We start from the raw sequence: 24930 nt of genomic DNA on the forward strand, positions 1-24930 counted from the left end.
GCTGGAGCACCTCTCGGGATTTCTTTTCTTCTAGGAGTTTCCCCGACATGGGGCCTTATTACGATTGTCGCTTCACGGTGAAAACAAAAAAACGACATAGGTTTTAAGAACGGTGAAAGTGATTCTTTTCCACGGTGGATTTTCAATGCATCGCCGTGAATTGTAAGGGCCACATGATTCCAGAGTTTCTCGCTGGTTTCCTTCTGGAGACGTTAAGAGTCGAACCAGCCAAGGGCTGAAAGTCTCTATAATAAAGAGAAGTCAATCAATCAATCCTCTTGGAGATCCTTATGAAGGTTCTTCATGAATTTTCGTAGTTTTCCGAGATCGCTTTCAAAAAGTTTCTCTCGGGGTTTTTACGAGATTTCGCCAGTAGTTCTTCCCGGCATTTCTCTTTCGAGGCTTCAGAGGTCCTCCTTGAATTTCAAATTTTCTCCATATTTCCTCCCGAGGTTACTCCTAGATTTCTTATATAAGTCTTTACGGAGTCTCTCGCAGGATTTCACCTAGATTCCGTTCGAAATTTCTCTGGGAATTTGTTACAATGAACTTCGTGAATTATCCCAGGGGACATTCCGAGAAACACACCTGGAAAAATCTCTGCAAGAACTCCGGTAGCAATTATCAATGAAATCTTAAAAGAAGCATCCAGAATCTTTGGGACAATTTTTGGTAGGGGTTCCGAGAAATGCTCTGGGAATGTTCGAGACCGAGAAAATCTGTAAGCTACTACACGAAATCCGGTTAACAACTACGATGAAAGCCTGGAAGCTCTGGAAACCCTGGAAGGTCCAGGGTAATTTCAGATAAATTCTGAAAAACATCCCAAGACCAACACCGGAAGAAATCTTCAGAGAGAAGTCTCCAGAGAAATATCCCAGCTGAAACTCATGTAGAAAACCAGGGAGATACTCTTGAAGAAAACTCACACAGAAATTTCTTGAAGTTATTACAGGATAACTTCGGTAAAAAAAAATCCGGGACGAATTCCTGTAGGACTCGCGAATTTTATGGAAGAACTCTAAGAGTAATCCCGAGAAGGTCTTCTGGAAAACTCCCAAGAGGAACACCAGAACGAATCGGGAAACATCTTCTAGAGGAATTCCGAGACAACATCTGTGATAAATTCTGAGAAAAACTCTTCAGAGATGTCGGGGTAAAATACTGATAGAAATCCGACGAAAAAGTCTTGTGGAAAAACGCCCTATGAACTGTTGGAAAAATCCCACGTGGGACTTTAGGAGCAATAGCGGGAAAATCTCTGAATAAATTGAGTTCCCTTGAAAAACTTCTGGAGAAATCAGTCGGAGTGCCAGAATTCTGGAAGATTAAAAAAAAAAAAATCCTGAAAAGAAATGTTCGAACCTAGGGAAAATGGGGGAAAACATACAGAAGGAATTTTGTTAGGAATCCGGAAAGGCTTTCCAAGGGGTGTTTCAAAAGCTGTTCCTAGATGAATTTTATGGAAAAGCAATTTGTAGCATGATTGAAAGTATGAAAAGACAGTTTCGTAATTAAGACATGATTTAGGGGGATTCAGAAAGCATTTCAGAAAGCTTCACAGGATTTTGGCGGGTTATAAAGGCGTTTCAGGTGCGTTCCTTGAAATCCGTGGGGGTTATAGGGGAATTTCACAGGCGTTTAGGGAGTGTCTGAGGATTTTCAAGATTTTTGGGAGATTTTGGAGGCATTTCAGAATGTTTCATAGGATTCTCAGAGACACCTATACAAAAACTCTTGAAATGCTCCGTAAATACCTTGAAACGACGCAGAAACCTCCATAATATCATTGCCCTTGAAATCCCCATTATCTATTTGAAATGCCTCTAAAATCTATTGGATTTATGAACACGTTATCCCAAACGCCCATGAAATTATCATATTCAATTTGAAATTAATCTGAAACTCCTTGAAGCGACTTTAAAAGGCTCGAGAAATAAAGGGGAAACTTGAACACCCTTTTGAAACACCCCTGAAATGCTATCAAATGCTTCTAAAACCTCTCGGAACGTCCACGTTCCTAAACTATCCGAAATGCCTATAAAATGCCTTGAAGTTCCATTTAAAGACTTCTGAGCCCCCTCCCTGAATCCATAAAGTCCCTTGAACCGTTCCTGAAATTCCTTCAATATTATTGACACGCCCCTGGAATCTCCGTAACCCCATGAAACCTGAAGGAACGCCCTTAAAAGGCTTCTGAAATCCCTGAAAAAATCCCCTGATACCCCCTTTTTCAGGCTCTCTGAGAACTTCCTGGAAACCTCAGATGCCCCAGGAACAAGACTCGTTCTCGCGAACTAGATGCCTTCATCAAAGCCCTGGCTTAATCTTGCATAATTCAAATGAGTGTAACAATACCTTTTCAAGTGAGTCCGTACTTATGATGGGTGGTATACCTACTCGAAATGTCGCAAATTTTCACAGTTATGTTTTACCGTTCTGGATTTATGAGAAAAAAACAAATCTGAAAAGAAAATATAAAACTAAGCAAATGCATGCAAAACTCTCAAACGCAACGCTGTGCAATGGTAACCAACGAGCTAGACATAAAGCATGCTTTCCTAAAAAAAAAACACAACACAACGAAAACCCGCAGTGAGTATACCCCGATGATGCAGATGGCCATGATGGAAATAAAATAAAACTCAAAAATTTGCACTGTTTCACAGATTTTCCATTTCGTTGTATATTTGTTCACTGTTGATTGTGGGGAACGAGTTGAGGGGGTAATAAAGTTGGATACTAGAATACTTCAACTAATACTAGGCATTGAAAGGTGGAAGGGGGAATACACTGTGTACTATTGTTGATTACAGGAATAAATATCTTAAGGGTAATTCGCTTGTTCATTGTTTGCATTTAGATTTTTGCTAATTATAATAGAACTACTCTGTTCGTACACTATGGATTAAGAAGTCTTTTCGGGAATGAGTTTCTACACCTAGTATTCATACATAAAAACAAGGGATTTTGCTTTTTTTGTGTTTTCCGTAAGAGTTCTGAGATGAGTATGAAATGTACATGGTTTCATATAACAAAAACATGATTCATCGTGAGACTATCCTATGCGATTCGGGAGCATGCAAACAAAATGGCTGATCCTTATAATTTTGACCTAGACTGGCATACTTTTAAAATAAATTTCTAAGTGCACCCTCCGTTAATTATAAAATTAATCAAAAATTTACAGAAACGTCTAATTAGAATAATCATTTCCCTATCTTCACGATCACATTATCCAATTTTTTGCGACAGATTTCTTTTTTTTTCATTTGTGATAGTTTATTTCAATTTACAATTTCTCCAAATCATGCAAACTGTTAGCCTCTTCGTCTTGTTCGCTGTTAAATTTTGATAATAAAAGCCTGGCTTGTTGGAAGCATAGAGTTATTGATATTCTCACAGTTAATTTGGCAACACTGGATAATTTGAAGCGTCAAATAAAGAACCACATAGCAAGGGAAAAGATTCTCAATATGTAACGTATGAACTTGATTTTGTTCGGGTTTAAGAAATTTTAATTGTAACTGGGGTTATCGAGAAACAAACTGAGAACTTCTTCCGGACTTTAACATGGTTGCCTTTAGAAACAAACGAACTGAAGCTGACGAATAAATAAATGTGTTTATTTTAAGTTTCTATCTAATCAGATTTCTAAAAAAAATACTAAACTCTATTGTGTATGAACACACACCTCACAATTCGACAATGCAACACACATCTTCAGTTTCATTCAGCTAAAATTCTAAGAAATACATACAATAATCAGGATGGAAAGGGTGAAATGTGAAAGTAAAGCTACAGAATTTAACGAAACAATGACAGTCTATGTTCTATGGAAATGCTACACTAATGCCAACGTTAGGGTGAGATTCCCGTGCATTTTCTTGGGACACGCGATGAATGGGGTGTGTTATTTGACTGGATATCGTTTCGAAATCAAAATTGAAATTTTGGATGCAGGGTTGCAAAATACGTGTTTTTTGCGCGGTCTTCAACTTAGAGGAGTAAAACTTGCGATGCATAAAGCAGCTTAAAAAGTGCACTAGGGGTAGCAGTTCAGGCGAGAGGTAAAAGAAGGACAGCAGGGCAAAAAACAAGGGCTCTATTAGAGAGATGGAGATAGATCATAGCGGATGACACAGCTCAGCTGTTTTTTTGTTTTGCTTTTAAATGTTGGGGTGCGTGCTTTCACAGTACCTCAATGTCATCGTCGTGGTCGTCGTTTTGCAGTTGCTGCCGTCCGTTGGCCGAGTTGCGATTGTGCTGCCGCCTGGGGTCGAATGCGTCCACCACGATTTGCTCGGTGCCCTTGATTTCCGCCCGGCAGAACGGGCACCCCTGCGGATGGGAAGAAAGAATATATGAGTGAAAATGTTTGCCATTAATCTATGATTGAACGAAAGCCAGACATTCTTTCCAGTAGTTCTTTTTTTAATACTTGGGGCATTTTTGGCAATTCATTTTGAAAAGTTTCATGGTAATTTTAACCAAAACTAGCCCAAGTAACATTTTGATGACCAATTAGTCTTGTAGAGATTCCCAAGTAACATTTTAAGTTTTGTTCCGCTCTATAAGAGATCTTCATGACTAATTTTATAAAACTTGCAATAAAACTGATTTATACATCAAAACCTCTTGAAAACCTCTTTAGGAGCATCTTCCAGCTAAGTGGACCACTCTCGGAGAGGTTTTGCAAACCTCATTAAGAATAGCAATAAAACTGTTTTAAAACCTAGTTGAAAAATTTTCCATTCTGAAAAAGAGGTTATGATGATTGTTGTTTTTTTTTCAACAAAAACTATTACAGCTCTTGATGCAGAGAAGCTTTTTCGATGGCATGTAGGAGGATACATCATTCGTAAGTAGAAAGCGATAAATTCAAAGTAATATTTTAGTAGTTTTTGTGTTGGTAGGTTTATGCGCATTCAATTTGACCGGGAATATTGGGGTTGCAGAAACATAAAATTAATGCGCATCGAAATTGCCGAATATTATCATCTTGGAATGAAATAAATCAATTGGTTCATTTGGTAAAACTATCTCGTTTCACAAGAAAACTCAGCTTAAAAAGTTCATTCATGTGAGTATGTTATGGAAATGGCGGCAAATTATCAATTCATTGCTTATTTGAGCAAAATAACTATTTTACATTCACGTCAGCTAATTCTTCAATATGGCGACGATCATAATTAGCGAAAATAAAACGAAAGCAAGTTTACTTCTATGATGACCACAATAAACCTAGAAATGCCGTAATTTATGCTTTTTCACCAACAGATGTCGTTACAAATCGAACGGATCGCCATCTGATGAGAGTTTTTTTTTAGTTTTATTGTGGTAATAATAAATGCCAGAAGGTTTACATATCGGAGAGTTTTGTTTACTCTTAAAATTTGGCTTTATGGATATCTTCAAGTATACTATAAAACATTTCATCAATGGTTTTCATAAAACTGTGAGTTTTACTTATTGCTGTGATAAAATCCTAATAAAAATCAAACAAAACCAATCAGCAATGGAATTGTTACTTGGGTTTTGACACAACCGACATAAAACCAAACACATTTTATTTTGGTTTTCTGGTGGTTTTAAGAGCCCCTTCTATTTTACGTGACTGAAAATATTATTTGTCTTGCCCACTACGTTTTTTGACGTATTGAGTGCATATGCTCGTTCGAAATGTTTAAAATAATATTTTTACAAAAAATGCGTTTTTTTACATGTTTTACTTATGCCAACAAATCTGAAATCGAATATAATGAATCAAAGACACCGAATTCTGAAGCTTCATTCGCAAGTTAGGAGCGGTCCTACGTATGCCACTACATTTTTTCCAGCAACTGCGATGTATTCTCTATGACTGAATTCTGTAGGAGACATTTTCTACTGAAAGAATAAATGAAAATGTTTGATACTTCCACAGAACTTTACATAATAAAGAGATGTATCTAGAAATTACTCCAGGGATTCTTCTTGAGCTCCTCAAAGGCATTTCTCGAGTGATCGCTCTAAGGAAATATCGAAAGTGTCCTGTAGGGGGCGTTCTAGGAATTCCTTCAAGGAACAATTTATAATTTGCTTCAGGAATTTCACCAGAGAATCACCCAGAAGTTCTGTCAAAGATGCTATCAGATATTTTTCTAATGAAATATTTTTCTAAAGAGATTGTTCTATTTGAACTCGTTAAGAGAATGTTTATGGATTTCTTAAAGAATATAATAAAAAAATTATTGACAGAGACTTCTGTCGGCATTACTCTATGGCATCATCCAGGCATTTCTCCAAGAATTCTTCTAAAGAACACTGTAAGAATTCTTGCATAAATTTTACAAGAATTTTCTGTAGAATATTCCTCCACATAGCTTTTCAAAGATTCCTGCAAAAATTAAATCAGGGGTTCCTCCAGAAGATGCTTTTTGGAAGATGCCTAATAAGAAATTTATTCCAAAATTTATGCTAAGGAATCCCAGAGAAATCTTCAGAGGAATTTCCATGGAAATCTCATCTAGGAAATTATCTCGGAATTCCTCCGCAAATTCTTTCAAAAATTCTTATAAAGATACATTCCGGAATTCGTCCAGGAGATCCTATTTGAAAGATTTTTCGTAGGAATTGTGGAAGAAATAAAAAAAATCCTAAGAGACGTCCCTAGAGGAGTCTCCAAGATATTTTTCAAAGAAATCTGAGGCACCCCTGCAAATATTTAATAAGGAATCCCTGACCAAATTCCTGGAGGAATCTATAGAGGAATACCTGCAGGAATTCTTACAGGAAGCCTGGGAGGTATCCATGAAAAAATCCTTGGAAGAATCACTGGAGATATTCTTGGTGGCCCATATAGCCGAGGCGGTAAACGCACGGGTATTCAGCATGACCATGCTGAGGGTGACGGGTTCGATTCCCGGTCGGTCCAAGATCTTTTCGTAAAGGAAATTTCCTTGACTTCCTTGGGCATAGAGTATCTTCGTGCCTGCCACACGATATACACATGCAAAATGGTCATTGGCAGAGGAAGCTCTCAGTTAAAAACTGTGGAAGTGCTCATAGAACACTAAGCTGAGAAGCAGGCTTTGTCCCAGTGAGGACGTTACGCCAAGAAGAAGAAGAAGAAGAAGAAGATTCTTGGTGAAATCCATGGTGGAATGCTTGGAGTAATCTCTGAAGGAATTCCTGGCGATATCCGAGAAAGAACCCTTAGCAGGTTCCATGAAGAAGTTTCGTGGGAAGTCCTCAAAAGAATTCCCAGGGGAATCCCACAATGAATTTCTAGAGATCTGTGGAAAAATCTGTGGATCAAGATATTACTTGAGCAATCTGTAGAGTCTAGATGCATTCCTGGAAGAATCTCTGACGGAATTTCATTTGCGCAATTTGTCAGAGAAACTTTTGGCTAATGAAAACGATGCAGAAATTTTCGAGCAAAAAGCCCAAGAGGGTTCCTAAAGGATTTTCTCGAGGAATCCCTGGAGGAATCCATGGATGAATCCGCGTTAGAATTTTTAGAGGAAGCCCTCTAGGAAACCCTAGCACAACCCCCAGAAGAATCTATGGAGAAATACCTGGAAAGATCCTTGAAGGAATCTCTCCAGGGATACTTGCCTTTGGGATCCTTTCAGGAACTTTCTCAGGATTTTTTTCAAGGTTTCTTTTAGAGAATTCCGCAAAGATTTCATTGGGGAATCTTCCAGTAATTCTTCCAGGGAATCATTTTTTTAAGATTCTTTATGGATTGTAGAAAGGAATTAGACGAGAGTCTCTCCAAAGATGCTTAGACTCCTACGATTTCATCCACGGATTCATTTGAAAAGCTGCTAAAATATTGTTTGAAATTTCTAAATTCCAATGTTTTCTCCTAGATCTCCTTGCTTGTTTTAATGTTTTACCAGGTTTTCCAGGAGTTACCCAAAAACTTCGTTAAATTGCGGCAACACGAATCGTTGCAGATATTTTTTCACAAAACTATAAAGTCAAACAAGTGTATCTATTTTAGCTCTGTCATGCTTCAATGTTCGTAGCAAAATTTCAATTCAACTTGAAGATATAACGAAGCCATACCCCGAATTTTCAAGAGCATACATAGATCTGAGAACCAAATGATGGCTGGTGCTGAAAAGCAAATCGATTGTAAACCACTACCGGGTAATCAATCGATCAACTTTTCAGTGCTAACCGTCATTTGGGTCTTCAGTTTCTGTTTTTAAACATTCGAGGTGAGACTTTGGTATATTTTTATATCATAACAGTAGATAGTAGAGTAAACAGAGTGTTTACTCTACTATCTATAATCATAACCAAGTCCGTTGTTTTCATCGTAACATTTGAAAAAGGCCTATCTGCAAAATGCAAACAAACAACATATTTCACTATGCCTATCAATATCTAACAATAATAATCAATGCGCCAAACGTAGTTTTACTGGATTTAAAAGGGTTCAACAGATTTTTTTTTTCAAATCACATAGGCTTATTTCTTCTTCTTCTTCTTCTTCTTCTTCTTCTTTATGGCTCGACGTTCGCATTGGAACTTGGCCTGTCTCTCTTCAACTTAGTGTTCTTGGAGCACTTCCACAGTTATTAATTGAAGGGCTATCTTTGCCTGCCATTGCATGATTTTTTTTATTGTGTGGCAAGTACAATGATACACTATGCCCAGGGAGTCGAGAAAATTTTACCGACCGTAACGGGAATCGAACCCGCCGTCTCCGGATTGGCGATCGATAGCCTTTACCACTAGGCTAACTGGAGACCCAATCACATAGGCCTTTTTTGTAAATTCTTATTGCTTTAGTATTTCATAACATTTTCGATTAAGGCGCTAACTTTTCCTTGAATTATCGATAAGATTAACCCACAATCATGAAAATTAACTAAAATTGAAGGAAAATTAAAAAAAAACCTAACCTAAAGTGTCTAGCTGATTTTGAAATTCGTAAAGGGCCCTTCTGCAATCCATGTAAAATTAAGTTATTTTTTAAATTTTCAGTTTAATATGATGCAAAAAATGTATAGAATCATAAAATAGATTTAAATGCATGGAAATATAGATGAAATAATACACTAAAAAGTATTTAATTTTAAAATAGAATCAACCAATCTTTAAGGTGATCTTCTTATGCGATGTTTTCGATGTTCACGTTTTGCAGATAGGTCGTTTTCAAATGCTACGGAAGATTTTGTATTGTTATGCATCTATAAATTTACTTACAACTATCCATACTTTCAGTTTTTTCTACTGAAGCTTCATTTGTAAAAAATATGTTTTTCTCGATTACAGAGCTTAGCTTAGCTTAGCTTAGACTGACTGCACACATCTATGGTTGCTATTCCGTGATTGACCCGAACCAATGACAGTTGCACAATGAATCAACTGAATAATTGACTGGGAGTGGTCAATATTCTCACTGTGCACGCTTCAGAGACTCTCTTTAACGGTACAATAACGGCGCCGGCCACGTCCTTGCAGTCAGGTTGGAAAAGGGAAGGAATATTAGTAACAACCTTTGTTAAGTGAAGGCCCGCGTTTACCGCTGCGACTCCACCAAAGGCTGCAGGAAGGAGTGTTTGTTAGTAGGAAAGGTATCGTTGGGTCTGGATTCACTTTGATAAGTAATATGACCTTCGTGTCATGCTGGTTGCCGCGCTATTGTTTGCTTTACGCGGAAAGCAAACAATCGACCACCCGTATCAGGTGGTCGCTTAATATTTACTGCAAACGACGCGACAAAATATGCAATCTAACACACTATCATTCGCTTCACTCGGAAAGCAAACAATCGATCACCCGCGTCAGGTGGTCACTCATTTCGAATCGAACCGCGGAAGCCAGTCGCCAAATATTTAACTGCAAACGACCGAACATGCAAGCTGAAGCACTATTGTTCACTTCATATGAGAAGCAAACAACTGATCACCCCCGTCAGGTGATCGTTCAGTGTTGCTACAAAAAACGCGACACAACGAAATGCTCATTTCCGAATAGAAAAAGAATCGAACCACTAAAGCAAAAGCGCGCGACATCGGCACCCGGACGAAATCCCATTACACACTGATGCACGCTGGGTCCGCCGCCGTCGAAATGCTCACTACCGAATAGAAAAAGAATCGAACTACCGAAGCAAAAGCGCGCGACAACGGCACCCGGACGAAATCCCATTACACACTGATCGATGTCTAAATTTTGGTATCTGTTTTTCTCGATTACAGAGCTGTTACAAAAGTGTCGATTTGGAAATCGAACAATCCGCGCCAGTACAGAAACATATGGTTTTGATGAATTTGACTCATACAAAGCCAGCTTTTCAAGCGAAAATCAACTATTCTGGCTCACATTAACTTTTGCTGTGCTCCAGATAAATAGCATTCTTATTGATAAACTGATTTTTACCCTTTTAATGACTTTAGATGACAAAAAAAAACATTGGAAACAGATTAGTTTTTAAATTGGATAAAAAAAAAGTTTTGGATTTATAGTTCTTTGATTGCTTATCAGTCAGGGTGTCAACTATTACACGGACATTTAATTTCCTGTTCCAAGGACCATTCTAGGCGAAACTTTTGAATTCATTTATAGTAGTCATTATGGTAGTGGTAGAAATAAAAAAAAAACTAAAATAAACCCCAAAAAATCTTTCGGTCGAATTGAAAGAAATTCATAGATTAATTTCTGCAGAATGTTCAAATATAGTTATACTAGCGCAATTTCATAATGAAATGGCGACTACATTCTATATTCCTATAGGTGATGTTTCAGAAAAAAGGTAGACAATCCTGGATAAAAGGAGTAAGTACTAAAAGATCTTTTGGCAGAATTTGATGGGAATTTTCAGAAATTCATAAATAAATTTCTGCAGATTTTTTTTGTGGAGATTCAAATGGAACACTAGTGCAATTTTCATGATGAAATCGCTAAACCCTTCAAAGCAATTTTGACAAAATATTTATGATTGGAAATCAAACAGAAATTTAACTATGACTCTACAGAAGCTTATATATTCTGACAATTTTGTTCCACTAATATAAATGATTCAGGAATTCCGTTGTTTTGAAACTGTTCCATAATGAATCAAGAAAATCCTGCAGGTTGTTTATAAGAAATTTCGCTAGAAACTTATTATGATCAATATCGCATCCAGAGATTTGTCAATGATTTTTTTCAATGAATTCTCTAATAATTTCACCATAAAAATCATTAGGATGTTTTACCTGCAGTATATTGAAGAGTTTCAGAAATTTCACGATATACCGTGTCAGAAAATCAATCAGATTACTTTTAATACACACACTGTCTAGAAACTCAACCTCTCTTAAAGACATTCTGTTAAACTTAACAACGAAATTTCACCGAATGTTTCTCCAAAATTTTCCGTAGATGTGCAAATTCCACAAAAACCCCTTTCAGAACCACCAAGAAGTTCCCATCATTAGTTCAGAAATCTTGCCATGATCCATTGATTTTTCGAACCTCTACCATTACTCTGAAAGATCCGTCGAAAATTTAACCCAAATCCAAAATTCCCTACCCAAATTTTCAGCCAAAAAATTTTCATAAAGTTAAGATAGGAATAACTTTGAAAGTTTAACCAAGAAATTCTTATAAGGATCTTCCAGTTTTACCAAATTGAGCGTTAAGTGCAGTACAACTTATCTAGCAAGCCAAGCAACGGGCTAATAACTTTGTTTTACCCAATTTCAATATTTGAGAACTCTATTTCGAATCTTAACTTTTTTCTGATCGTGTTGAGTTTCATATTTAAATGTTCAATAAAATTACATAGGTTTGACTACAAAATATTGTAAAAGTTTTTCAACGATTTAATCAAAAATTGCAAAACGAGTTGTGCCTAAAATTTTCCTTCGAGAATTTTCCAGAAATGTTACCGTGCAGTTTTGTTTTTAGAAATGTTGTTTCAAAATGGTTTCTGAAAGCTGAAAAAAAAATTCATCAGGAAAAAAATTAGGAGTTACCATGATCTTTTTCTGTGGAAACCGATCTTGAAAATATTTTCCGTTATTTAATAAAAAAATCTAAACCCCAAAAAAAAAATAGAAAATTCATCCAGTTTCGCCTCAAATGAACAGTTCGTTTTAAAAACTCAAGTACGTGTTCTAGCATACTGAATAACTTCGAAGAAATGCATATTTGTTTATATACATGTTCAAGGACAAGATGCTCCTTGTCCTTCGTCGACGAATACCAGACTGATTTTCGTGAGGGCCGATCAACGACGGATCAAATGTTTAACCTGCGGATGATCCTAGATAAATTTCGGGAATTTAACTTGAGGACTCATCATCTGTTCATTGATCTAAAAGCAGCGTATGAATCAGTGAAAAGAAATAAGCTTTGGCAGATAATGTCAGAACATGGTTTTCCGGCTATACTTATTAGACTGATACGCGTAACGATGGATGGATCGAAATCAAGTATTCGGATCGCAGATGAAGTGTCTACCTTGTTTGTGACCTTGGATAGTTTGAAGCAGGGTGATGCTTTTTCAAATGTGCTGTTCAACAATGCATTCGAAGGAGCAATTATGAGGTCTGGCGTGCAGAGGAATGGCACTATCATCACACGGTCGCACATGCTCCTTGGCTATGCGGACGATATTGATCTCATCGGCATCGATCGTTGGGCTGTGGAGGAAGCTTATGCTCATCTGAAGAGAGAGACAGCGAGGATATAGGTACTTGACGATCAACTCCACTAAGACGAAGTACATGATTAGCGGATAGAGACAGAGGCAGGCATAGTGCTGAGGTAAGGATTGATAGGAATGTGTTTGAAGTTGTTGAAGAAATTGTTTATCTTGGAAGAACTCGTGACAGGCGTATTGCGAATATGGCCTTTTACGGAATGCATAACCAGCGTAGGTCCTGCTACAAACACAAACGAAATTCGCTCTATATAAGATGCTGATTCTTCCGGTTGCCGTCTACGGTCACGAGGCGTGGACGAAAAGCTTTTGGAGCCTTTAAGCACAAAGTGTTGTGGACAATTCTCGGCGAGAAACAAGAGAATGGAAACCCTTCAATTAATAACTGTCGAAGTGCTCAAAGAACACTAAGTTGAATAGAGGCTGGCCAAGTTCCAGTGGAGACGTAGATCCATAAAGAAAAATAAGAAGAACAAAACCAAAAGTAAAAAAACACTCACCTGTCCTTCCGAATCGACCTGCCACGCCGTTAGACACGGCGTACACAGCAGATGCCCGCAGGGTTCGATCCTTATGTCCTTATCGTTTTCGGCACAAATTTTACACAGCTGGAAGGTGCTTCCTGTGAATGGTAAGAATGTTTCAAATTTGAGTAAGTCTGGTGAAAACACACTCCCTTAATTGTTCTTACCCATCTCGCAGTACAGTTCGTACTGTTCCTGCGTCACCGTGATATGATCCTCCAGAGGACTCTGCACGGCAAACGAGAGATCGGGATTCTGCGCCTTTCCGTCCGGGTACAGGTAGAACCCTTCCCTGTTAAGACAAGGTAAGAAATATTAGTTTTAGAACCGTCTCTCAAACTGCTCTCAAGATCATATTGCAGACGTTTCGATTTCTTTGAAGCACTTCGTCAGGAGTGATAATAAGCTTTTATTTTTTTTTCAAAAAGAAAACTTCAATGAAACGTTCGAAACAACTTGTTTCGCAACTTCTTCGAGCAATCGAATTTCACTCTTACCTATGACCATCTAGTAAAGCTTGACATAATGACTTGTTTTGGGGAATTGTTTGGAGGATGTCGCCTTCCACCGTTACGTAACCTATCGCCCACTGACCTAGTCGTGTGCAGGATAATCTGCAAAATACCATGAAATTCGTTAATTTATTTCCGTTGTGCATCGGGGTCATAGGAAACCTACCTGAAAACATAACTACCAGCCTTATTGATATACTTTTGTAAGCGTGCCTTGACTTCGTCGTACGTTAGGAAGGCGACGTAGCCCGGGTGCGTCACAGCTAGGATTTGCCAATTTCTCAGCAACGTATTCCACGGTTGAAACAGCCTGGAAGCAGAGGAATTTTCCCACGGTTATGGTTACGGAATGTTGTTGAGGAATGTTTGTTGCGTGGCTCCTCTCGACGAGCCGGGACTTACCTAGTAAACACATCGAATTCAAAATTCGATATATAATCATTGCACGTTAAGTCTATGGTGGTTTTGAGTGCCATCGCTTCCAGCCCGGAGGAGATGGGATGCACCTGGGAGAGCTCCTGTCGGAACAGCTTCCACGGAACGAGTGTGCTGCGGAAATAGGGGGAAGAGAGGGGAAACGTTAGTGATATGATATTTTAGTAGCTTCAGGCAATTATGAGAATTATTATGGTGGATGAAATTGTTATCGTGCCGTACGGAGAATGTTAATTAAGGCTGCTGATTAAGAAATAATAAACCAACTGCTTATTGGTCCTGAATTCAATCGATGATTGTTCTCAGAATGATATCAACAATTACGAGATGAGTTCAACTTAACGGTTAAAAAGTTCAGACGAATCAATTCCAAAGGATACCAATAAATTTTCCCAGGCTATTCAAGCGAACCATTTTCTGCAAGTTCAGACAAAGTTCTTTCATGGGATTAAATGGAATCCCTTCTACGGAGGATTCAGATGAACTTATTGGAGATGATTCAAAGGACTTCCTTTCAGGGGATTCAGACGAATCCCTTTCCAGGGGATTCAGACGAATCCCTTTCCAGGGGATTCAGACGAATCCCTTTCCAGGGGATTCAGACGAATCCCTTTCCAGGGGATTCAGACGAATCCCTTTCCAGGGGATTCAGTCGAATCCCTTTCCAGGGGATTCAGACGAATCCCTTTCCAGGGGATTCAGTCGAATCCCTTTCCAGGGGATTCAGACGAATCCCTTTCCAGGGGATTCAGACGAATCCCTTTCCAGGGGATTCAGTCGAATCCCTTTCCAGCGGTTTCAGACGAATCTTTTTCCAGGGGATTCAGACGAATCCCTTTTCAGGGGATTCAGACGAATCCCTTTCCAGGGGATTCAGACGAATCCCTTTCCAGGGGATTCAGACGAATCCCTTTCCAGGGGATTCAGACGAATCCCTTTTCAGGGGATTCAGACGAATCCCTTTCCAGGGGATTCAGACGAATCCCTTTCCAGGGGATTCAGACGAATCCCTTTCCAGGGGATTCAGACGAATCCCTTTCCAGGGGATTCAGTCGAATCCCTTTCCAGGGGATTCAGACGAATCCCTTTCCAGGGGATTCAGTCGAATCCCTTTCCAGGGGATTCAGACGAATCCCTTTCCAGGGGATTCAGACGAATCCCTTTCCAGGGGATTCAGTCGAATCCCTTTCCAGGGGATTCAGTCGAATCCCTTTCCAGGGGATTCAGTCGAATCCCTTTCCAGCGGTTTCAGACGAATCTTTTTCCAGGGGATTCAGACGAATCCCTTTTCAGGGGATTCAGACGAATCCCTTTCCAGGGGATTCAGACGAATCCCTTTCCAGGGGATTCAGACGAATCCCTTTCCAGGGGATTCAGACGAATCCCTTTCCAGGGGATTCAGACGAATCCCTTTCCAGGGGATTCAGACGAATCCCTTTCCAGGGGATTCAGACGAATCCCTTTCCAGGGGATTCAGTCGAATCCCTTTCCAGGGGATTCAGACGAATCCCTTTCCAGGGGATTCAGACGAATTCCTTTCCAGGGGATTCAGACGAATGCCTTTTCAGAGGTTTCAGATGAATCCTTTTAAGGGTATTCCGATGAACCATTTTTAGGACATTAAGACAAATCCCATTCGAAAAAAAATACTTCCAACAACCGTTTACCGCTTTCCGTACGTATGATTACTATCGCCTTTTAGTCACGATGGACTTTCGCTCAGTCCTTCACTAGATGTGCTTTTTAGCAAATGAGTTTCACTTTCTGGTTTCATTATGACTGTGAATTATTATGGGAGATGAGATACATAGGATGTACCTACGTCAAATCCGAATGGATCGGAGCTAGCTGCATGCTGTCGGGCTTCCCTCGGGATAACTTCCGGCAAGCATGGATCAAGTTACTGCATAATCCAACGAAAAACTGTGCTGTGATGGCAACGGTACACAGCATACAATTCGCGAAGTTTCGGTTTTTAGATTTCGTAGGGCACAATGAAATAAACTGCGACAGTAGCTTCCAATTTCTTCAAGGTAAGACCATAACATATTGAAGTATTATATACGTCTCAGTTAAAAGGTAACAATTTCCAATTGAGCATGTAATAAACTCCAAAGAAACTGACGTTACCTCAGGACAGGACCCCCTTCTCCCCTACCATGCAGAAGTCAATCTGGATGGAAAATACCGACCAACTCATTTTTATAGAAATGTTCAGTCGTTCTCCGGTGCGATGACAGCGGTCTACCACCTACCACGCCACTCCATCACCACACCACCTCCATCCAGTCCGTACCTATACAGCAGCAAAGAGACAGCGAAGGAAAAGTTTTAAAAATTAATTACACATTTTAATAAAGGAGACAACGGTGTCAGGTGGTGGTGTGGGTGGTGAGGTAGCAAACAGCAGCACATTTTGTTCCAGTTTATGCGCGTTGTACTGGTAGAATTCAATGTGGTTTTTCCTCCAGCAAGTGGGAGACATGGTATAGATAGGTGGTCTTTGTCTCTCTACCCAGCCCGGAGGGTGAACTTTCCCCGAACGAATGGAATTGCTGCTTTTAGGGGGAAGTTTTCCTGATGATGGTCGTGTGAATGTGTTGACTAAAGCTGAAAAGTTAAAGCATTGAACGGTCGTGATGAGAAAGCACAAATGACGATCATGATTTGTCGAAAGTGATACATTTTATGCTTCGAAAATCATATGAAACTCGTTTTATGGGTGAAGTTTTGCTTTGTTTTAAAGGATATTACCACCTGAAATTATGTACATCTGCTAAATGATTTTGTTCATTTATTAACTAGTGAAATGTTTTTGTGATTTCAGCTTGGTGTATCGAGCCCTATTGGGCCCATATAGCCACAGCTGTAAAGTTGTGGTTATTTAGCATGCTGAGGGTAACGGGTTCGATTGCCGGTAGGGCCAGAAGCTTTTCGAAAAAGGAAATTTCCTTGACTTCCTTGGGCATAGAGTATTTTTGTGCCTGGCGCAATATACGCACATGCAAAATGGCCATTGGCAGAGGAAGCTCTCATTTAATAACTATGGAAGTGCTTATAGAACACTAAGCTGAGAAGCAGGCTTTGTCTGTAAGCCTCCATAAATAGAAGAAGTCTTGATTATTTGGTCTTTTTTAATGGTCACCTGGACATTGATTGAGTTCAAGTTCTTATACTTCCACTTCAGGACGCTTACAGCTCGTAAAACAAGATAGAACTTCTAATTTGGTTTAAATGCAATTCAATTTGCTTACCATCCAGGCAGCAACTCCGATCAATTGGTAATCTCTTCTGATAAACTTCTCATCGTAGCCAACTCAGTAGCTCACCATGGTCTGAGAGATCCAACAAAGCCAAATGGCATAACTTTCACCAACTACAGCAAAACTTTAAACATTTCCCCGCGCGAGAATAGTGAATCATCACTTCTGCCTCCTCCCCCTACACCAAGTCAGCCAGTATCTCAGTACAATTTCCAAGTCCCGCCACAACAGCAGGAGCAGGAGGTGCTAGTGGTCTAAATGGATTACAAACCGAACGCTGTCGGCTCCCATTTCCACAAAATACGTGAAGTGGGGTTTAGCAGCTAGCAGAGGTGTGTATTTGAGCCGTCGTCGTCGTCACCATCGGGCACAGTACAACCGGGGTGAAAAGGGTGAAAACAATTATTTTTAATTCGCTTTTGCAAACGCGTTTCCGCAAGAACTACACTCAGAAATAAAAGTATACACGGAATTACTATTATTTATGCATTTTGTATCCGCATCTCTCTCACTCTCTTTCTGTTTTCATGCTATCTGCCGTTTAGCCTGGGTTGAAGAGAAGTGTTTCGTCAACCCAGGCGAAGCACCAGATAGCATGAAAACAGAAAGAGAGTGAGAGAGATGCGGATACAAAATGCATAAATAATAGTAATTCCGTGTATACTTTTATTTCTGAGTGTACCTATTTCAACCAACAAAGGGAGGGGGTTTTGTTGCGAAAAATTTCTTGTGTTTCTGAGTAGTAAGCCGGCACCCATCGCCGCGTAAGCCGCTTTGAATTTACTGAAAAGAAAACATTGAATACTTAATCCACTTAGGCCGACCGAGTAGAGTTGGTTATACTTGGTGCGGCTCATCGTCGGCATTGCATTTCGGGAGATTTATGCGTGTCGATTTGATTACCGAAAGTACGTCTACTAGCACAACAATTAGGGGACTGAATCTGAATAGAGAATGCGCACAGTAAAAAGTAGTCAACGGAAATGTAGTGCCATGAAAACGGACAAATGGATTAACCCATTAACGCTCGAATTATGCCACAATCATGATAAACGTTTATTTTTTTTAGGAATATCTCAAAACCACAAAAGAAAGATATTGCAGTAATTTAAACAGAAATCTATGGTGAAAATTTTGTTTAAATACAAAGTGGGGCATATAGAAGTGAAACATTGACAAAAAAATCTCTGTTTTTTCGTAGCTGCCTCTTATATGAGCTTTCGCTTTGTGAATAATTTATAGATGACTGATATGACCTAAGGAATAATTGATATTCTTTTTTTTTACAGCTTAAAATGTTATAGAAAGATATTACATTGCACAATGCTTCAGGATTTAGGTTTACGAGAAAAGACACATTTATCTCCTCCGACTAGTTTTCTAGACAAATATGGTCTTCTACAAAGTTGTTCCTGATAATAAAGTACTTCCCAAGTAACAATCAGCATGCCTTGAAGATTTATTCACAGTAAAACCACTCAGCACTAAAATGTGTAAGCCCTACTCATAAGTGCATAATTTCCGAACCACACAAAAATGTGTTACAGTTACACATTCTCAAAAAACAGCTCGTACACTCGTCTAGATGCGAAATGTCGATTTTTTTTTGTTTTCCAAGGTCACTAGTAAACCTAGCTAGATTGTCGTACTAGACGTGTGCGCCGAAGCAGTTTTCACCGGCGGCGGCGTGTATAGTAATTTGAGGCAGCGGCGGCGGCGACGCCGGCGTCACGCCGTACGTCCTTCTCGGCGGCGGCGGCGGCGTGATCGGCGTGACCAATTTTTTTTTATTTTTTTAGTGAAGTGCTGTTTTTAGTCATTTAAAAACGTAAATACAGAATAAAATGTTTCTTGTACCAAAAGTACAATTTTCATCTATGATAATGGACTTTTTTGTGTGACCTATTTAATGAAATCTCTAATAGATCAATGGAGCCACTTCAGGAGGTTCTCCATGGAAATTCCTTAGATAATTTATGGGTGAACTTAAGTCATTTCTTAAAATATTTCTAAAGGAACAATCGAATTTTTTGGAGAACCTTGGAAAAACTTCTGAAAGAGTTCTGGAAAGTTTTCTAGAAGAATTCTTGGTAAAATTTCTGGAGAGTCCTCTATAGGAATTTCTGAAGATTTCATGGAATATATCCAAGGATGTCATTCATAAATTGGCATGAAAATCTTCCAAGAGATATACAAAATATGTGGGAGTATGTGTTTGTAAACCTAATGATAATACCGCCAAGAATTTTGTTGATAATCTGTTATGTTTTACAAAACAGTCTCGCTTGGAACTAAGAAAAGAATACACAGTATTGCTGTAAGATATCAATAAACGAAATCACAAAAACAACTACAAAAGATTCACAAGAAATATTCACATGGAAAAAAATAGAAACTGTTTGAAAATTACCACTCACTCTTAAAAATATTGGAATTTACTCGTGACGTAAACCATCAGCAAACGTAAACATTTTATGACTGAATAGCAAACTTGACTCAATTTTACATCCATAATGTAAGCTCGACCAACCAGCACAAACTGTCAACAAACCTATGGCATAGCCTAGAAGTATAGTCTGTGCCTCTCAATCAGCGGACCAGTGTTCGAATCCAGTTCAATATTTTACTTTCATATGTTTTATATGTCAATTCGATTGTAGCGATTGCTAGTCGACTTTCTTTGTGATAGAAGACGTAAATTTGATTGAAACGGGCCGCTCCTTTTAAGTGCATCCAAGTGAATTTAATATTACATGATTTTTTCTAAGAGTGTATTATTGCTATCAGATTTAAACAGGTTGGCGAGAAAAACAAAACTTTGTCGTTTTCTCATCGGCGTGGGAAAATTTGTTCGGCGGCGTCGAAAAATATGAACAGCGGCGCGCCGGATCAATTTAACTGGCGGCGGCGGCGTGGAAAAATCGTCGGCGACGGCGGCGCGGCGCGGCGGCGCACACGTCTATGTCGTACAAAAAAAAATTGCGAATTTAACGATTTTGCGGACACAGGAGCTGATTTTGTGAATGTGCAAGGGTTACACATTTTTGGTGTAGTCTGGAAATTATGCACTTTTGTGCTGAGCGGCGTTAGCGTGTTCATGTTTTATCCGAGTTTCATGTTTTATACGAGCATTTGAAAAAGCTAGTTGTTCTATATTAGTTTTATGTGGTAGTTTTTTACTTTGCACCTTTGGCATTCCATAAAACTATCTTAAAACTTCTGCTACAAACATCGCCATTTAAAGACTTGCAAGTGGTCATGAATTGGTTTAATCACTAATCATATGACATTTCAATAAAACTTGCATTTGCGGTTGTTGTCGGAGAGATTTCTTTTTGTTAACAAATAAACAAAACTGTGAGGCAACGCTTAGAACCAACAAAAGATTTCGTGGCCGTATCATAGACCAAGAAATGCTGTGATAAAACCGTTAGTTCTATCATAAGCTCAGTTATAACCACCTTAGGAGAGTTAGCCCTATTGGAGAAATCATCAGGAACACAGAGTTTTATCAGAAAAATATGTCGCCTAGCCGGGATAATTTACGTAAATACAGAAAAGTAATAACTGTTAATGGCAATGTTGGTCATTTCAGCCTCTCTTCCCACTTTCGTCTAGGCAAAAATAAAAAAAAAATGTATGGAAAGTGCCTACGAGGTTTATGAATAGCATATTATCGGATATGTTTTGATGTCCCGATCAGCTATTGGCACGATAGTAGTTGATATCCAGATCATCTTTACTGAAGATGAAATTCTTCTATATGGTCCGGTTCTAGATACACAGCAGCATTAAATTTTTAAGACTCACTAGCACCACTTAGCGAATAAACCTAGATTCAACTAGTTCACTATCGGATAGCTCTTGATGTCTTGATTAACTTTGTCGAAGACTAAGTTCTTCTGTGTAGTTTTATTCTCGAGTTTCAGAAGATTAGAACCAGCATAACCTTGCGGATAAACCTAGAATCATCTAGTTCATGGTTTTCCAAACTGTGGGTCGCGACCCCCAGGGGGGTCGCCGGCCTTCATCCAGGGAGTCGCGAGGGACAGTTGAATAATTTACTGTAACAGACAACAAATGAGGGAATTTCTATGGTGGGTCGCCGAGAGCACGTCTACTGGCAAAAGGGGGTTGCGGGAACCTATGATCTAGTTCATTGTCGGATAGCTATTGATGTTCTGATCAACTTTCTTTAGGACAAAATTTTTCTATGTGGTCTGATTCGGAAGATACGCTAGCGGCAGCTAGTGGATACACCTAGAATCAACTAGTACAACAGGCCGTCCACAAACTACGTTACGCTCTAGGGAATGGGAAAAGTACGGTCGAGCGTTCCGGCTCATACAAAAAAGGATGCTGGGTCATTAGGCCGAAGGCCATTAGGCCGAAGGTCATTAGGCCGAATGGTCATTAGGCCGAATGGTCATTAGGCCGAATGGTCATCAGGACGAATTGAAAGTTAGCCGTTGTTTTTACCCTTTCCAACAATTTTTGACAAAAACTAGTTTAACAATGGAACTAGAAAGAATAGCCTATGTTTTAAAGAAGGAAAAAATTATGAATTGAACATCAGCAGTTTCAGCGCCAAAAACTATTTCAGCAATGATACTAGAAAGAACAGCCTATATTTAAAAGAAGGAAAAATTCAAGGGTAAAATATCAGTAGATTCAGCATCAATAAAGTATCTTCGTGCCTGTCACACGATACACACATGCAAAATGGTCATTTGCAGAGGAAGCTCTCAGTTAATAAGCTGAGAAGCAGGCTTTGTCTCAGTGCTGAATCTACTGATATTTTACCCATGAATTTTTCCTTCTTTTAAACATAGGCTGTTCTTTCTAGTATCATTGCTAAAATAGTTTTTGGCGCAGAAACTGCTGATATTCAATTCATAAATTTTTCCTTCTTTAAAACATAGGCTATTCTTTCTAGTTTCATTGTTAAAGTAGTTTTCGGCAAAAAATTTTTAGAAAAAGTAAAAACAACAGATCTCTTTACAGGCTCATAACGGCTGATTTCCAATTCGTCCTGATGACCATTCGGCCTGATGACCATTCGGCCTTATGACCATTCGGCCTAGTGACCATTCGGCCTAATGACCATTCGGCCTAATGACCTTCGGCCGAATGGCCTGACACCATTGATAGGTAATAAATGAATGCTGTCTTATCGGATAGCTATAGATGTCCTGATCAACTTTGCTGAAGACGAAATGCTTCTAAGTGGTGTGGTTCTTGAGATACACTAGTTTAGAATTTCTATGACTCACTAGAGCCACCTAGCGGGTAAGCATAGAATTAATTAATTCACTATCGGACATATCTTCATATTCTGATCAACTTTGCCGAAGACGAAGTTGTTCTATGTGGCCTGATTATCGTGATACAGCAGCTTAGCATTTTTAAGACTTAGGTACTAGCGCCACCTAGTGAATAAACCTAGAATCAATAGTAATAGTAAAGGGCAGCTCTTGATGTCCTGGTCAACTTTGTTGAACAAAAAAATCTTCTATGTGGTCTGATTCTCGAGCAACAGCAGTTAAGATTTTCTAAGACTTACTAATACCACCTAGCAGATTAACCTGGAATCAACTTGCTCACTATCGGATAGCTCTTGCAACTTCACCTAAGAATTGTTTCAACTTATGCTAGGTACACTACGCATTGCAAAACCACGCTTGCACTACAAACCACGCGAGCGCGACGATGCTAGCAATAGCTGTTAACACAAAGCCTATCAAATCAAAAAAGTTTTAAGATCACTAACGCAGTCTACTGGAGCAAATATGTACTAAATAGCGTACGATCATAACAACTTTGCTGAAGACACTAGTCTTCCAACATGCCTCATTTCTCCACGGTATTCGCTAAAGTTATTGATCTATAAATAGAGGCATCTGATCTAAAATCGGCGCCTTTAATACTGCTCAATGTTTTTTGAGTACAAATCTGGAAGGCTGTCAAACAATTTGATGATAAAATGCTACTTGTTGCTTGCTTACTCGCATTGAGCATAGCATTTTCAGACCAATGTACCTGTCGGGTCTTCAGATTTGTTCTCGAGAATTCAATTCAATTCGAATCGCTCTGTGTTGTAACCAAGTGCGTGTACCTTTCATTTCACACTATTCTTGAGATTTTGCACAGTAATTTTAATTTTTCAGGACGTGCGCTTTTGGACACTAAAACTGTACCGCACTCACGCTGTGTATGATTAGCGAGGCTTTTTTTTTTGTAGTACTTTACTTTTTACAACGGGCGCGTCCTGACCGGTTAAAGAATTCCGCCAGTTACGCCTGAACTTTTGCTCAATAAACGATGTCATTCTTTTTATGAAGATTCTATTTAATCAGATCTCAATACGTTTCGTCTGGACGGAGTGTAGTCAATGCAAGTTCATATGTAGAATCCGTCGAATCAAAGCCTTTTTGGGCAATATGGCAGTGCACCATTTCTGAGCCAGTTTTTAATAGTTGTAAGATGTCAAGTAGCACCAATCTGTTATGTTTTGTTATGTTCATAGGCGTTCTAGAGGTATTTCAGGAGAAATGGGCCGGGGGCTTCAGGGAGTTTGAAGGAGTTCCAGGGCCGTTTCAGAGGGATTCTGTAGCGTTGCAGAGGTTATCAGGGGATTTCAATGGCGTTCTATGGTATTTCAGGGGAGTTACAGGTGATTTAAGCGGCTTTTCGGGCCCGTATGAAGTTGATCACCAATATTAACTTCTTTTCCCGATCAGCCTAGATAGCTGTGTTGTCGGTAGCGGTTAGTTGAACTGGCTAAGACTAGCACTACGGACCGCCTGTTCCAGTGGTAAGGTACACCGGGGCAAGTTGAAACGGGTGGGGCAAGATGAAACACGAAGTTTTGAAATAGATTTCAATACAATTTGGAAATTTATCCATCGCTAAAAGATTGTTTGAATCAAAAACTATGTGTTATGGCGATCAAACTGTTTATCATCTTTGAAAAACATCATGTTAACCCGCTGTTTCAACTTGCCCCACCCGTTTCAACTTGCCCCGGTGTACCTTAGGTGGAATCAGGTGTTATGCGGCTTTACGCTTAGCGTGCCTAGGAATGAATGGTTAGGGGGGTCTTATAAAAACGTAATCGCAAACGGAGCCTGTGGAGTACCAGGATACCCTCCACAGTATTTGCCCTTACTGTACTAACCGGAGCAATAGCGCGGTGGACCTTATGTTTCTCCGAGACAATCAGCTGCCCTTCTTCAATCTCATGCTTGAGGCTGAATAAGGGCGGAATTATGAAGATGTTATTAACTAGTATAAATTTTCACCTATATGGTTTCGCATTATGCGTTTCACACAGTGTGTTCTGTGCATCCTCGCCTTTGGCTCACTCAAATCGTTACCGATCTGGTTTTGTTGCTGCTGTTCTTTGTTGTGCTGTTGTTGCGAAGAGTGTAATCTTGCCTAGTTTGGGTAGTGGCTACGGTTAGGATAGCTCAGATCAATCTTCAGCACAAAAGAACAGCAACGATCAATCTTTGTAGACTTATGCAAAATAGTACAGCCCG

The 24930-nt window shown here is 39.3% G+C and overlaps 1 protein-coding gene across 2 annotated transcripts in view; it reads right to left on the minus strand.

Moving 5' to 3' along the window:
* LOC109409987 (E3 ubiquitin-protein ligase CBL-B-B) overlaps positions 1 to 24930 on the minus strand; it is a 298628-nt gene that overhangs the window by 17168 nt on the left and 256530 nt on the right. For both annotated transcript variants that reach the window (XM_062853829.1, XM_029869973.2), the window contains exons 2-7: positions 14094 to 14240; positions 13858 to 14001; positions 13677 to 13793; positions 13347 to 13471; positions 13156 to 13277; positions 4201 to 4341 (exon numbers count right to left, since the gene is read on the minus strand). In XM_062853829.1, the coding sequence (XP_062709813.1) occupies positions 4201 to 4341; positions 13156 to 13277; positions 13347 to 13471; positions 13677 to 13793; positions 13858 to 14001; positions 14094 to 14240 (796 nt within the window). The remainder of the gene's footprint in view (positions 1 to 4200; positions 4342 to 13155; positions 13278 to 13346; positions 13472 to 13676; positions 13794 to 13857; positions 14002 to 14093; positions 14241 to 24930) is intronic.

The sequence above is a fragment of the Aedes albopictus genome, chromosome 2, assembly GCF_035046485.1.
Source record: "Aedes albopictus strain Foshan chromosome 2, AalbF5, whole genome shotgun sequence".
Classification (NCBI taxonomy): domain Eukaryota; kingdom Metazoa; phylum Arthropoda; class Insecta; order Diptera; family Culicidae; genus Aedes; species Aedes albopictus.